Source organism: Mus caroli, chromosome 3, assembly GCF_900094665.2.
Source record: "Mus caroli chromosome 3, CAROLI_EIJ_v1.1, whole genome shotgun sequence".
Classification (NCBI taxonomy): Eukaryota; Metazoa; Chordata; class Mammalia; order Rodentia; family Muridae; genus Mus; species Mus caroli.
In genome coordinates this window covers 103,006,399-103,019,602 of record NC_034572.1, presented here as the reverse complement: position 1 = coordinate 103,019,602, position 13,204 = coordinate 103,006,399, and the positions used below count along the sequence as shown (strand labels likewise).

Below are 13,204 nucleotides of genomic sequence, written 5' to 3'. Positions count from 1 at the left end.
ACTCTCCGTGAGCTGGAGTCATTACTGTATAAAGTGTCATATAGCATCATGTAGAGCTATACTCTCCGTGAGCTGGAGTCATTACTGTATAAAGTAAGCAGAGTTTATTTGCTGAGAATATATGTCACAGTCAGCCACAAACGAGTGTTTACTAGGAGGCTGGGAAAGCATTTGAAAAATGAATACACTTTGACATGGTAGCAATTAAGAGGCACATTCTAGGAGATAAGAATAATCTGAAGGCAGAGAAGCAGAACGATGTCGGAGCAGTGGAATGTGGGTCACAAGGAGAGCTGTGTAACAGGCAAGGCTTTCCTAAGCTGACTGAGCCTGTATACCACAGGGGTTCCTGGTCCCACAGGATAATCGTTACAGAGGAGCTGGGGTAAAACACGTAGGAGAAGTCATTGTGATTGGCTGCGGTTTCATTTTATATCCTCTATATTCTGGGACCTAATGGATGTGTAACCAGGAGAAGAAAATATGTTGGAACCACACAGTTGTTTCTTGTTGCTCTTTTGCTCAGTCATTTTTGTTTTGGGGATTTGTTTGTTTGTCTTTGGTAAATGTTGGGACTCAAACTCAGAGCCTTGAATAAGTCAAACAAGCGTTCCACCACTGAGTTCTTACCATCTGTCCTGCACACTCCTGAGCACATGTGCACACATGGACACATAGTGGTTCTTAGGGCTTCTTGCATGCTCCATCTCTTCCACCATGATTCCATCGTCAAGGTATCAGTGGGTGGGAATAAGTTCCCTTAGGGCAGGAGTTCTCAACCTTCCTAATGCTCTGATCCTTTAATACAATTTCTCATGTTGTGGAGATCTCCAGCCACATAATGCTGCTCTCTGCCACTTCATAACTATAATTTTGCTACTGTTATGAATTGTAAATATCTGATGGTCTTAGGTGACCCCTGTGAAAGGGTCATTTGACCCTCAAAGGGGTTGTGACCTCCAGGTTGAGAACCGCTGCCATACCGAGAGCTCTTTTAGGTATAGGATAATAACATTTCTGAACAAATAACATTTCCTGTTGCACTGGGGTAGTAACTACAAGGTGACAGTCCATGTACAGAGTGCTTGTCATCTGGTAATTAACACAGCAGTTGAGCCTTTGAGAGCAGAGACCCTGGGCTGGCACAGCTGAACATGAGTCTATGTTTGGGCTGCAGCTATTGGTTATATTCTGGGAGTAAATGACTCTGAGTGAAAGGAAAAGCAGGGAAGCATATTTACCTCTTGTTACATAGCCAGTGTTTGTTACTTATCCATTCCTATACCCAATGCCTTAGCTAAATTGAGAAGGGATTACTCCTACTAGTTTTTTCCTTTGAGACAGGGTTTCTCTGTGTAGCCCTGGCTGTCCTGGAACTCACTCTATAGACCAGGCTGGCCTCAAACCCAGAAATCCGCCCGGCTTACTCTCACTGTGTTTGAAAACTCCAAACTTAGTTGACTGAGGAACTATCAAGGAACTCTAAACTTCGCCTGTCTATCTCTCAGATAACACAGTACTACTAGACTGCTAGCCCAGTTCTTTGCACATAAGAAAGTGCATTTGTTAGTTGAGTAAGTGACTATATCTGTGAGATTTCATTGTATTTATGTTGTCTTATGTCTTTTATGATGACTTGTGATTTGGGGAAGAAATTTTAGGGTGTGACTTCAACATATATGTATGGACCTTGGGAAGCCTGCATTGTCTGCACTGGGTTAGGATTCTTCATCTTTCTGCCAAGCGTTAGATAGTTGTAGTCTGACCCCTCCCTGCTTCAGTCTTTCCTCTGCTGCACAGGCGGTAAAAAGCAGTCAGCTCCATCTGTAGTTGAAAGAAAACATGAAGGAGCGAGGCAGACTAAACAAGGGAGGAGGGTGAGAAGAAGATGAAGGGAGACAGGAGAGGCAGAGGAGAGATGAAGGGAGGCAGGTGAGGCAGAGGAGAGATGAAGGGAGACAGGTGAGGCAGAGGAGAGATGAAGGGAGACACGGGAGATCTGAGGAAGAGAAAGACAATGGCTTCAGGAGGCAACCTGCAACATTTGTCCTGTAGTGTCTCAAACAGCAGCTGCGTTTTTAAAAATATATTTTCAGAATCGAGTCTCTAGATTGACAGTATAACTTTTTTGGCCTAACTTAGGTTTATACTCTTGATGTACCGGACGCATTCTATTACTGTTACAGTCCAGACCCTAGTAATGCCAGCAGGAAAGAAGTGGTCATGGAGGCAATGGCTGAGCAGATTGTGACAGTGTGTGCCACTCTGGATGAAAACCCTGGAGTGAGGTACAAGAGGTAAGGCTTCTGTGCATCCTGCTCATTCATGCTGAGGCCGACACACACACTGAGACTCTGCTTGTTTCTTTGCAACATAGATTTTCCTTGTATAGTGGCCATGCCCTGCATAAAGGAGGTTTAAGGTGTAGGCTCCAGATCATACAGTAGCTAATAGCCTCTGCTACTGAATTTTAGAACTTAAATTTGGTTCCATTTATTTATAGAAAGTTTTCTTATACCACATGCCTTTATTTACCTGTTTCTTTATAAAAATCAACTTATAGTAAAGTGCATTCATTTTATGAAGGTTTGTTAGTTTATTCCATGTGAACAGCGTTTGCTCCTCCTGTGACAAACAGCATCTGCAGTTTCCCAGAGGCCCCTGCTCTTCCAGCCGCTTCCCTCCTCCCTCTTCCCTCCTCCCTCCTCCATCCTCTCTCCTCCTCCTTCCATCCCCCCTCCTCCCTCCCCAGAACCACCTGCTGCTCACTCTCCTTTGTCATGCATTGCCTAATGTTGAGCTGGTGTAGTTGGGATCATTGGACCGTGTGCAATAGTTTTTGTCAGTCACTTGGATTTAATCCTAGCTCTGCAACTGGCTGTGTTTAATCTAGTCTTAGAGTTATAAGTCTCAGAATTTATAATTTTAAAATAGGAATGATGATAATAGTTTTCTCATGGGGTTGTTAGAATGAACGGAGTTTGCCTGTAAATGACTAAGAAAGATAGTAACTGCACTCTACTGCTACATGGAGTGAGTGTGTCTTTGACTTTTCCTTCAGCAGGTTCTTTTTCCGAATATCGGCATTTGTCCAGTTGATTGGTGAAACATTTAACTACAAATTTATGTACTACTATAAACTTCATCACTCTTTTTTTTTTTTTTTTTTTTTTTTTTTTTTTGGTTTTTCGTGACAGGGTTTCTCTGTATAGCCCTGGCTGTCCTGGAACTCACTTTGTAGACCAGGCTGGCCTCAAACTCAGAAATCCGCCTGCCTCTGCCTCCCAAGTGCTGGGATTAAAGGAGTGCGCCACCACGCCCGGCTAAACTTCATCACTCTTAATGTACACATTTTAAAATCTGCTGTTGGGGACTAGCAAGATGGCGCAGCAGATGAAGGGGCTTACTGCCACGGGCTGGATGGATACTCTTGATTTTAAGCTACAGGACCTATGTGGTAGAAAAAGAAAATCAGTTGTCATAAGCTATCCTCTGGCCTCTATACTTGGCACTACTCCATGCTCGTGTCCACAGATAAATAAATAAATAAATAAATAAATAAATAAATAAATAAATAAATAAATGAAAAAGGAGTAAAATCTATTGTTAATTATTAAAGCAACATAATAAATCTCTTTAACTCAGATATACCAGGACGACTTTTTACCTTGGGAATTAGAAAACTTGTAACTAATATGCTAATTACAATCAGTACTTAGTGGAGCTGGGTTAAATGGTTTGCCTCTTGATGGAGTTTAGTGTCCTTTAAGCTTCTACTGTTGATGGTGGGTTATGCTAAGGGAAGAGAGCAAGCCTAAACCATTTTTACAGTCTAATAGTTTACCTGTAGACATATTTTGAATCACTAAAAAACTGAAATTTTTGATGAATTTAAGTATTCTATTATTGATTCTTCAAACTATTAATATTTTATTGATACCAATTATTATGGTTATTAAATTTAAGTGACATTTTAAAATTCTGGTGCTGAGAGATGGCTCCATTGATAAAATACTTGCTGGGCGAGCGTGAGGATAAGAGTTCAGATCAGCAGAGGTCACATAAACCTGGCTTTAGCCTGTGACACCTGCACTCGGGGAGTGGCCAGCCAGTCGAGCTGAATGGGTGAGCACCACATTTCAGTGAGAGACCCTGTCTCAAAATATAAAATAAAATAAAATAAAGAACAACAGAAGAAAGGCCCAGTGTTAACCCCTGGCTTCCACAAGCACACTAATGAGCTCTCTCTCTCTCTCTCACACACACACACACCCCAACACACAAATTCTCTCTCTCTCTCTCACACACACACACACACACACCAATACACAAATTCTACCTGTTCTTTGAGAATATGCTGTATTAACTTTTAAGGTAAATAAATAAAATAATTTTATTTCTTTTTAAAAACATTTTTCTGCAAAAAAAATATATAAATCACTCTTTGTAAGTGTACCTTTATTTTATTTTATTATTTTATTTTATTTTTGTTTTTTTGAGACAGGGATTCTCTGTGTAGCCCTGGCTGTCCTAGAACTCACTGTGTAGACCAGGCTGGCCTCAAACTACAGATATCTGCCTGCCTGGGCCTCTCAGATGCTGGAATTAAAGGCGTGCACCACCACCACCTGGCTAGTGAACATATATTTTAAAAATATAAAACCAAAAGATTCTTAAATATTTTAAAAAGCCTTGGGGCTGGAGAGATGACTCAGAGGTTAAGAGCACTGACTGCTCTTCCAGAGGTCCTGAATTCAATTCCCAGTAACCACATGGTGGCTCACAACCATCTGTAATGGGATCTGATGCCCTTTTCTGGTGTATTTGAAGACTATGACAGTGCACAAAATAAATAAATCTTTAAAAAAATAAGAAGCCTCAGATGGGGACCCCCCCCCATTCCTCTTTTTCTCGTGTTAGTGTTCTAATCGAAAATCATTTTCCAGCATTTTTCTTGTTGCTTTATAAAATATACTAATACCACTGATCATAAAGTTACCATTTGAAGTATGATGCTGCCATCTTATTTTTTTACTGTTAAGTGTTTGTTTACTTTTATTCAAGTTTGTGTCTGTGCCTGTATGAATTCATATGCACCACAGGTGTGCAGTTACCCCAGAGGCCAGAAGAGGACTGGAGTTACAGGCAGTTGTTAGCTGTCTGATGTGGACTCTAGAAACAAAAGCCAGGTTCCCAGCAAGAGCAGTGAGCCCTTTAAAGCACTGAGCAGCTCTCCACCTGGGCCTCCATTTTATAAGACAGAGCATGACCATATTGTAAGACTGAGTCAAGTAGAGTATGGGAGGGAATAACACGCTGCCAGTGGGGCTGTCACTGTCACTTCTTCACATGGAAAGCAAATTGTGTTTAGAAAAGTTGAAAATGCGTATACCCTTTGGCCCAGGATTCATACCTTCATGTGCAGTGGACATGGAGAGATGGGTCAAGCATACTGGTTTCCATGTTGTTGATAATGTATGGAATTGAGAATGGTTTTAGTGTCCTTCGGTCACCTTCAGGGGACTGAATGTATCCACGGAAGGAGGGATATGGGGATGGCACTTTGTACTATTTTATTCCCTTGTGCTAAAATGTCTGAAGCTCGTGCGGAGGCAGCAGCAATCACGTGACGTTTGATAACTGAAGTTTTCCATGTTTATAATTTTTATTTTCTAAACCTAAAGTTGCTAAGTCTTATTTTAGAATTTAACTGGATAGTATTGTAAAGTGTGTCCTGACAGATAATTGTTAAACCATTTGTTCCATTTTTAGTAAACCTCTAGATAATGCCAGTAAGCTTGCACAGCTGGTTGAGAAAAAGCTTGAAGACTACTACAAAACTGATGAAAAAGGCCTAATAAAGGTAATTTCTAAACGGCAAATAATGACTACATAAAGTTTGGGTTTCTTTTATAAGTCAACAGCAACCTGTTCATTCATTTTCTAGAATTGATTTGGGGACCACTAAGGTGGGTCTGAAGTTCTGATTCGAGAGTCCTCAAGTGGAGAGCTTAGTAGATTGTGGTTTGACAGTGTGTGGCCTAGGGGGAGGCTGGAGGCGTTGAAGTCAGCAGTGAGTCCATATCTTGGCTCTGCTTTTTGATTAATAATTATGTTAATTAAGGGAAACTACAGATCTTTGAACTAAGTTTTTGTCTCCTGAAAGTGGAAATAAAATGCCAATTTTTAAGCTAATGAAAGGATTAAATGAGCTAATGTCTGTGAAGTCTTCAGAACAATGCATTCTACTTAGTTAATATTTAATAAATGCTGGGATTCCTACTATCTGCAGCCTTGAGTTGCTTCTCATCTCTGAACTGAATGGGGTAGTGTGTGCCTTGCTTGGGTGGTAGGAGAACTCAGTGAGGGACATCCGACTATGGAAGAGTAGTAAATAGTGACCTTTCTTACTGTCCTATAAAAACAATGCAGTGTAGCCAGAGGCCAAGGTTGGGACCTGGGGAATGCCAGCACATAAGTGTGGCCAGAGAAGGAAGAGCCTGAGGAGGGAGATGGACAAATGATGTCAGGGCTGAGACCTCACATCTCTATAGCTACAGAGTAAAGGGCAGAACTATCCTAGTTGAGAAGAGGAGGTGGCCAGGGAACCATCGACTGGCAGTTCTGTGCAGTAGGTGGCTTGAAAGGAGTATACCGAATATAGTGGCAGCACAGGCTAGGATTACCTTACCTGAACTAGTCCTGGAAAGCCTCACAGGACGAGGCCCGTGAGCGTCAAGAATGGAGAGGGCGTAATAAAGGCAGTTTTTGCAAGAGTAGCAGGAGTCTGAGTAGAGACATAGAAAGGTAAAATTCAGTGTTGAACAACGTGGATGGAAGATGTCAATGTAGATGCAGTGCTGGATACTTGAAAAGTTAGTGACTTTTGGCTTGGAGGTCTAATAAAAGCTATTATTCTGTTAGAAAATAGAATGGCTTAATAAACATAGTGGGCAGTGAATGGAAATATTTGTTAAGTCAAGGAATGATAATATCTCTTTAGTCCTGCACAGTTTCAGTGGGAAAAGGCAAAAGTTTTCTCTCCCTCTTTCTCCTTTTTATTCTTTCTCCTGGGAAATTATTCAGCCTTCAGTGCTCAACACCTTCCCTTTATTCAAGCACTTGGTAAATAAAGGCTTGCCTCTCTTTGAAGCCTTCCAAGCCAAGTGCTACTACCATGGTCTTTCCTATCCGGAGGCTTTTATCGCATACACATAGTACGTTTCCACAGACTCTCACTCATGTGTGTTGTGTTTCATGGGACTGCATTTAACTTCACAACAATCCTGCAAGGAAGAACTTCTGTCATTTTGTGTCATTTTTACCAAGCGAATAGTTATGTATGAGAGGTTGAGAATCTTGGCCAAGGTCATATAGCAAGAAACCAAATGTGGCCGAACTTAACTGATTTGACTCCAAAATATTCTCCTTATCTATCACTGTACCTTACTATTATTAGCAGAGTCAGTAATGCGTTCAAATGTATTTGGAAAGTCTAGTGTAGCGTGCCTCTGTCTGCCATGTGTACATGAGGAGGAAGTGTTGTCTGAGTTGTAATCCCCTTACTCCTTTGACTAAGAAGCTAAAGCATGAGTTACTTTTCCGAGTGAAGTGTGAACCAGAGTTGGCAGCACAGACCTGCGAGTAATCCCAGTTACTGTGGAGGCTGAGGAGGGAAGATCACAAGTTCAAGGACTGCCTGGGTACAGCGTGAGCTCAAAGCTGGCCTATCTCAAAATCACAGTAAAAGGGGCTGGGACGTAGCTTAGTAGTACAGCATCTGCCTGGCAGGAACCCTGTGTGGTCCCCACCACCTCCTCTTCACCTCAGAAGAGCTGTAGATGAGTTAGCCATTGACAGTAGAATTGCCCAGCAAAGTCACTCACTCACTGTTGAGTGGTACGTGTTGTATTTAATTAATGTTAACAGGGTTTTATTATTATTTATAATTCTAGTTTTGATAATATGATCTCTACTCTTAAGATAGCATAATAGTTCAAAGTACAAGCCATGGGTTTACAAACTCAATTCGGCCAGTTCGCAGCTGTGTGTGACCTGGAGAATGACTTACTCCGAAGCTTTAATGGCCTCTTTTGTCACATGGATATAATATCTGTCTCAAGGAGGAACTGTAAGAACTGTGAGGTAGTGCCTCTCTGAAATAAAATGTCTTTCTTGGCTAGCAAATGCCTAATACAAAGGACTCAAGTACTAGCTACTATTCATAATTTATATCAGCCTTCTTATTTGTGGAACTGAGTGTACAAGAAGATAACTTTGACAAGGCATAATAGTATTTGTCTGTAGGCCCAGCATGTGGGAGGGCTAAGAGCCAGGGTGAGTGCACAGCCAGCCTGGTCTACATACATAGTGAACACTCTATCCCAGAAAAACAAAAAGAATTTAGGGAGAGCCAAATATTACCTTTTTAAAGAAAAATTGGGATTTGTATATTGTTTACTTAGCCTCTTAACCTAATTATGAAAATGTTAGTTGTGTAGTCTTGTTTTCCCTACTATGCCACTCGAATTTTTGTTTGTTTTAGTAAAGTTTCATCTTCTTAAGGCAGTTATTATTTGTTTTGTTTCATTGTGTGTTTTTGTTTTATTGTGTTTTTGTTGAGGGAAAGGATTAAACTTTCTAAGATATTAAAAATGTGTTCACATAAAGATACTAAAATTTCTTAAGATAATTTTATCTTGTTATTCTAGGGTAAAACTCAGTCCCAGCTCTTAATAATTGACCGTGGCTTTGACCCTGTGTCCACTGTCCTGCATGAACTGACCTTTCAGGCAATGGCATATGATCTACTACCAATTGAGAATGATACATACAAGCAAGTATAAACTGAAGGGCTTATAGAGGGCGTGTAGACAGACTATGAAATGACTGACAATGGGGGCAGAATCTGGAAGATCTGGAACCTGCTTATTCAGAGACCTTCCCTCTCTCTCACTCCCATAACTGTAACCCTGACAGAAGCTAACAGGCAGCTTGCTTCAGAGCTTTTAAGTGGACTGGTTTCCTTAACTATCCTATGATAGCAGTGCATTTAAACAAATTGAATTCAGACATTTTACTTACATTTAGAGTAAATACCAGGCCCATTATTATATTTCATATATGTTATATTCAAGATGATTAAGCTGTGTTTAGTCTAAATCATATACCCCAAAATTATTGATGTAACTCTTAAATAGGGATATTACTTGGGCAAATAACCAAAGTGAGCAACTTTTCTTAAGAAGCTGCTTAGGTGTCGCCTGATTTACACACACACACACACACACACACACTCACACATACACTCACACACACACTCATACACACTCACACATACACTCACACACACACACACACACACACTCATTGTGCTTTTTGACGTCACGATCTCTAAGTCCACATAATCTTTTCCTGGCCAAGCTTTGCTTGTTGAGGCCAGGCGTACAGTCCGGCCGCATCTGTAACCTTGGTACTCAGGAGCCTTCAGCAGAAGACTCAGGAGGTTGTGCTAGCCTGGGCTGCATAGCAGCTTTCAAGGCAGGCAGATTTACTGCTTTAACGTGCAGTAAAGATGAACATTAGCTTGATGAAATCTTGTTTAGGTTCATCTGTAGAGCCGGGTCCTGTGGCTCAGACCTGTAATTCCAGCTGCTTGGAGACTTAGACAGGAGGATCATGTGTTCAAATGTGCCAGCCTGGGCAATTTAGTAAGACTCCCAACAACGGCAACAACAAATTAGACTTAAATAAATGAACAAAAAGAAGACATGTATGAGGTCCTACAGTAAATCCATTGTACCACAAAATACCCTAATTAATTAGTTAATTAATAGTAGTTTTATTAAACAGGTACTTTGATAATTATACTTTGCAATTTTTCTTAATTTTTGTATTTTCCATTGTGTTTTTACTTGCATTATAGCTAAATCCTGCTTGCTTACTCATTCATTCATTCATTCATTCATTTTTAGTTCTTTTGTACTGTTTGTATCTACATTAGGAAATCAGCAGAGGCATTTTTCTATTATAAAAACTGTTTCCCCGCAGTTCATTTGGAATTTTGAGAAGTATTTTCCACACCCTTGCTACCCTTTAGGTCTCCAAGATGGATTGCTCAGTAGGCCTTGGAAAGAATCTGGTATCAGACAATAATTAGACTGGATAGAAGTTTTGGACAGTACTCACCTAGTATAGAAGTGTGTTCTTTCCAGGTTTGCTGGCAAACAATTGCTTAAGAGTAAGGAAGGGAGTTAATGTTTTAAAAGACAGTTTTACCTTCTTTCGCTGAATCACACAGGTTCTGAAAGAAGACTGATATGGGAATATAAACTCTGCTCTATCAGTTTTTACATAGGAAATGATTTCTTATTAAAAATAGAAGTACTGTGGTAGTTTGCTGTGCATGTGCGTGTGTATGTGTGTGTGTGTGTGTGTGTGTGTGTGTGTGTGTGTGTGTGTGTGTGTGTGNGAGAGAGAGAGAGAGAGAGAGACAGAGAGAAGCAGGGAAGGGTAAATGCAGGTACGCATGTGCCCCCTCCATCCATGTGGAGTGTGTGTGTGTGTGTGTGTGTGTGTGTGTATACGGGTACACATGTGCCCCTCCATGCATGTGGGGTGTGTGTGTGTGTGTCTGTGTGTAGGTACACATGTGCCCCTCCTTGCATGTGGAGTGAGTTCTCTCCTTCCCCGTGGGATCCAGTGGTGAGACTTAAACACTCAGGTTGTCAGCCTTCTGTTGTGAGAGCTTTAATCCACTGAGCCAGCCCAGAAATGCCTTTTCTACCTCTGTTTTACCCAATCCAAAAGTCTGATCTCATGCTCCTTCTTATTTAATCCCTGCTTCTTAGGCTTGGAATGTTCTGGTATTTAGTTTGGGGAGTCCGTGTACATACTTTCAGAGTCACACTTAATTGCAAGGTTTGTCTTGGCTCCTGAACCTTGGCTTCTGAACCTCAGCCTCAAGTCTGTAGTGAGCATCTTAAACTTGTGTGTCCACCCCTGAGTTGCTGGTACCTTCGAAGTGCACAGTAAACGCACTCCTGTCTCCTAGTTACTCAAGCCAAGATTTCAGTCACGGACAGTCAAGGTCAAAAACACTCACTGAGTAGGAGATATTCATGACTACGTTTTAAAGACCGTTCTAACTTTTTAACTGGAGAGCAGCCTCAGCCTTGAGCTCATGATGTTACCCAGAGAACTGACCTCCAATGCTCTGCTTCTGTCTCTCCCACCACCCTTTAAGTCTTTCCTCAACGCAGAGGAGAAAGAATCTTAGTAAGATCTCCCTCTGTGCATATCACTTCTCTCAGAGCCTTTAAATGGCTTTCCATTTCTTCAGAGAAAAAGGCAAAGTGGATGCAGTAGTCCCTAAGCCTCACCTCACCTCTGCTCCCTCCCACCCCAGCTGCAGGTCAGGTCCATTGCCTGCTCTTCACCCTGTGTTCCTGCTCATCTCTATCACACACTTCCTCCCAGGGTCTCATTATATAGCCCTGGCTGCTGTGGGTTCTATCTTGTAGACCAGGCTGGCCTTGAACTCACATGGAGGTCCACCTTCCTCTGCCTCCCAAGGTCTGAGAGCATTGCCCCTGTGCTCCTGGTTTGCTTATAAAGCCACTTAAACAGCAAAGGTGTTCTGTAAGCATACATTGGTATTCCGCATGACAAAGGGCTTCCATCCTCAGGTGAGCCTTGTAAGTAAACACAGCCATTTTGTCTTAGCTGTCTTAGCTAAGACCACACAGGAAGGTTGTTTTGTAAATGAAGCTGGTAGTTTTGGAGTTACAGAAATTATTGCATTCGTACAGCAGAGAAAAACTGCAGTGTTGTCCATAGCTCAGAACTGAGGAAACGCTGTGTAGTCCTGATATTGCCCCAAGAAATTAACATTCCCAAGAACAGCTGAGTCTTCCCCACCTCTAAATGGAAGGAGGCTATTCATTAAAAGGAAAGTAATTTCACTAAGGAAATTGGTCAAAAGGCCCATTGTATGGGTTCCTCAACCTCTTGCATTGCCGTGGACTCCAGCAGAACTTGTTAAAGCTGTCATGATATTTTCTACAAACGAATTAGCTTTTCTCATCTCTTCCTGTTCTTTAAAAGAGGTGTGACTCTAGGGCGGGTGGAGTAAAGCAGCAGGTGGTGTGTGGTGTTTGTGAATTTTGTGCCTAGCTGTAGTGGCAGCTCTTTGCTTAGCAGATATGTGATGGTTGAGCTGAGTTGTTAGCATATCAGTCATCTTAAGCGATCACAGGCATCACCTCGTGCATTCAGTGCTGCTGGTGATGGTTAGGTGGTCTTCATAGTCTTTGCTATTTGGGATGAGTGCCAGGGTGTAACTCAGGCTGCCCTGGCTGAACACTGTTATCAGGTTGGCCTTGACTCCAGTCCTTCTAACCTCTGCCTTCCCAGTGCACTATACTTATTCTTAAAGCTGAGTGTCGGGTGCTGAAGTTTTGCCTTGCAAGGTGATGTTCTGTCAAGACTAAAACCTAACATTTGAGAGGAAAACGATGTTATGCTTTGGGGTTTTCTGCTTTGGGGTTTGACCCCTTAGGTAGCAGGCTGAACCTGTACTTCAGTTTGTAAATGTTTCTTCTGCCTTCTGAGATAGAGAATCCAAAAATACTCTCCTTGGTTAATCATAGGTACAAAACAGATGGGAAAGAGAAGGAGGCAGTTCTTGAAGAAGACGACGACCTGTGGGTGCGGGTTCGGCACCGGCACATCGCGGTTGTGTTGGAGTACGTGAGCTTGTTCTAACTTTGTTCTGTAGTTTTTAGGTACTAAATTACTGAAGTATATTTTATAGCCTTAAAACAGTTTTGTAAAGAACTAACTTAGACTTTTTCTGAAAATCTGGCAGGGAGATTCCAAAGCTTATGAAGGAAATTTCATCAACAAAGAAAGCTACGGAGGGGAAGGTAAGAGTCTTTCAAGGCGATGCAAGGCTACATTTTTTAAATTTATTTTTAGAGACAAAGCCTCTTGCAGCTGACCTCAGGTGAGTTTACTGTGTACCCTGAATAGGAGCACCTGCCTTAGTCTCTCCAGTACCACAGGACGCTTTATTTATGTGTGTGTCTGTGTGTGTGTGTGTCTGTGTGTGTGTGTGTCTGTGTGTGTGTCTGTGTGTGTGTCTGTATGTGTATGTCTGTGTGTCTGTGTGTGTGTGTCTGTGTGTGTGTCTCTGTGTGTGTGT

General features: G+C 41.7%; 1 protein-coding gene across 1 annotated transcript in view; it reads left to right on the top strand.

Annotated features, from left to right (window-relative positions):
* Nucleotides 1-13,204, top strand: part of Stxbp3 (syntaxin binding protein 3) — a 48,448-nt gene that overhangs the window by 22,927 nt on the left and 12,317 nt on the right. Inside the window, exons 7-11 of the mRNA XM_021157487.2 lie at nt 2,143-2,297; nt 5,773-5,863; nt 8,712-8,836; nt 12,651-12,746; nt 12,869-12,926. Coding sequence (XP_021013146.1) covers nt 2,143-2,297; nt 5,773-5,863; nt 8,712-8,836; nt 12,651-12,746; nt 12,869-12,926 — 525 coding nt within the window. The remainder of the gene's footprint in view (nt 1-2,142; nt 2,298-5,772; nt 5,864-8,711; nt 8,837-12,650; nt 12,747-12,868; nt 12,927-13,204) is intronic.